The sequence below is a fragment of the Aplysia californica genome, unplaced genomic scaffold (assembly GCF_000002075.1).
Source record: "Aplysia californica isolate F4 #8 unplaced genomic scaffold, AplCal3.0 scaffold00354, whole genome shotgun sequence".
NCBI lineage: Eukaryota > Metazoa > Mollusca > Gastropoda > Aplysiida > Aplysiidae > Aplysia > Aplysia californica.
Window position 1 is genome coordinate 3,001 of NW_004797624.1, and position 1,301 is coordinate 4,301.

At 39.6% G+C, this 1,301-nt stretch overlaps 1 protein-coding gene across 1 annotated transcript in view; it reads left to right on the forward strand.

Moving 5' to 3' along the window:
• Positions 1–14: 14 nt before the first annotated feature.
• LOC101850658 (ectonucleotide pyrophosphatase/phosphodiesterase family member 5) overlaps positions 15–1,301 on the forward strand; it is a gene marked incomplete at its 5' end in the record, with an annotated part of 21,148 nt that continues 19,861 nt past the window's right edge. Inside the window, 1 exon segment of the mRNA XM_005103017.2 lies at positions 15–179. Coding sequence (XP_005103074.2) covers positions 24–179 — 156 coding nt within the window.

The following is a 1,301-nucleotide window of genomic DNA, read 5'->3' on the forward strand; positions in this document are numbered from 1 at the left end:
ACCCCTACTTTCAGGTAAACGTTATGATCTTCTCTGACCATGGCATGGCCGAGATCTCCACGCAGAGACTCATCAACGTCACTGACATCCTGACCCCTGACCTTTACGAAACCATCATGGAATCGGGCCCTGTGATGAGCGTCTACGTGCCTAAAGAGGATAAAGACAAAGAGAACGAGGTTGGTATACTGTCTGTTTATTAAAATTTGCCTCGTTGCATGCAGGCGACGGGAGTTCCATTCGCGAATTGGGAAGTTTTTTGGGGTGTTTATTTTTTTTATTTTTTTTTTGTCTTTTTTTTTTTTTACTTATTTTGTATTTTGTTGGTTTTGTGTGTGGGTGGTTGGTTTTGCGTTTGTTTTTGTTCATTTTTGTGTGGGTTATTTTTTTTATTTATTTTTTTTAATTTTTTTTTTGGGGGGGGGCTCGTGTTTGGTTTGGTTGGATTTGGTTTTGCTTGGGGATTTTTTTCTTTTTTCTTCTTTCTGTTTGTGCGTTACTGCTCTATCTAAAGTGTGTCAATGAGGGTGTAAAACCCGTACAGTTATAATAATTCTTTCAAGATCTAACGTAATGTCTTGTTTTATTTTGTCTAGCTATTTATTTGTTGAAATCTATGGTTATGTTTGGCTCGCTGTCTGTTTCTTTGTTTTGTCTAGATCTATGGTTACCATTGTCTAATTTTTCGTATGTTGATATGTAAGGTATATTTTGTCTAGCGCCATGTATTTTCTTGACATGTTTACAAAATCTTTATGGGGTCGGGCCCTGTTGTGGGTTTGTTTTCGTTTGTTTGTTGGCTGCTGTTTTGTTTTTGCTATTGTTTTTGTTTTGTTTGGTTTTGTTTGTTTTGTTGTTTTTTAAGGTGGGGTCTTTAGGGGGAGGGTTACTTTTTGTTTTACTTTGTTTTGTTTTCATATTAAGATAGGTGTTTTACGCCCCTATCGAACCAATATCGATCATTTAGGAAGCAGGCTTCCGACCCTACCTGCTAGGGCCAATTCGGGTTGAGAGGTATAATAGGCCTACAACATACTCGATTTAAAATGTTCTCCCAACTCGGGAATTGAACTCGGGACTTCTGAGTGCGACAGCCAAGCGCCTAACCGCTTCACCACAGACGCCTTGTCATGAGTGTCTATGTGTCTAGTTGTGCCTACAGGGAATAAAGACAAAGAGAGGAAGTTGTGTGTGTGTGTGTGTGTGTGTGTGTGTGTGTATGTGTGTGTGTGTGTGCGCGCGCGAACGCGTGTGTGTGTGTATATGTGTATGTATGTATGTATGTGTGTGTGTGTGTGTGT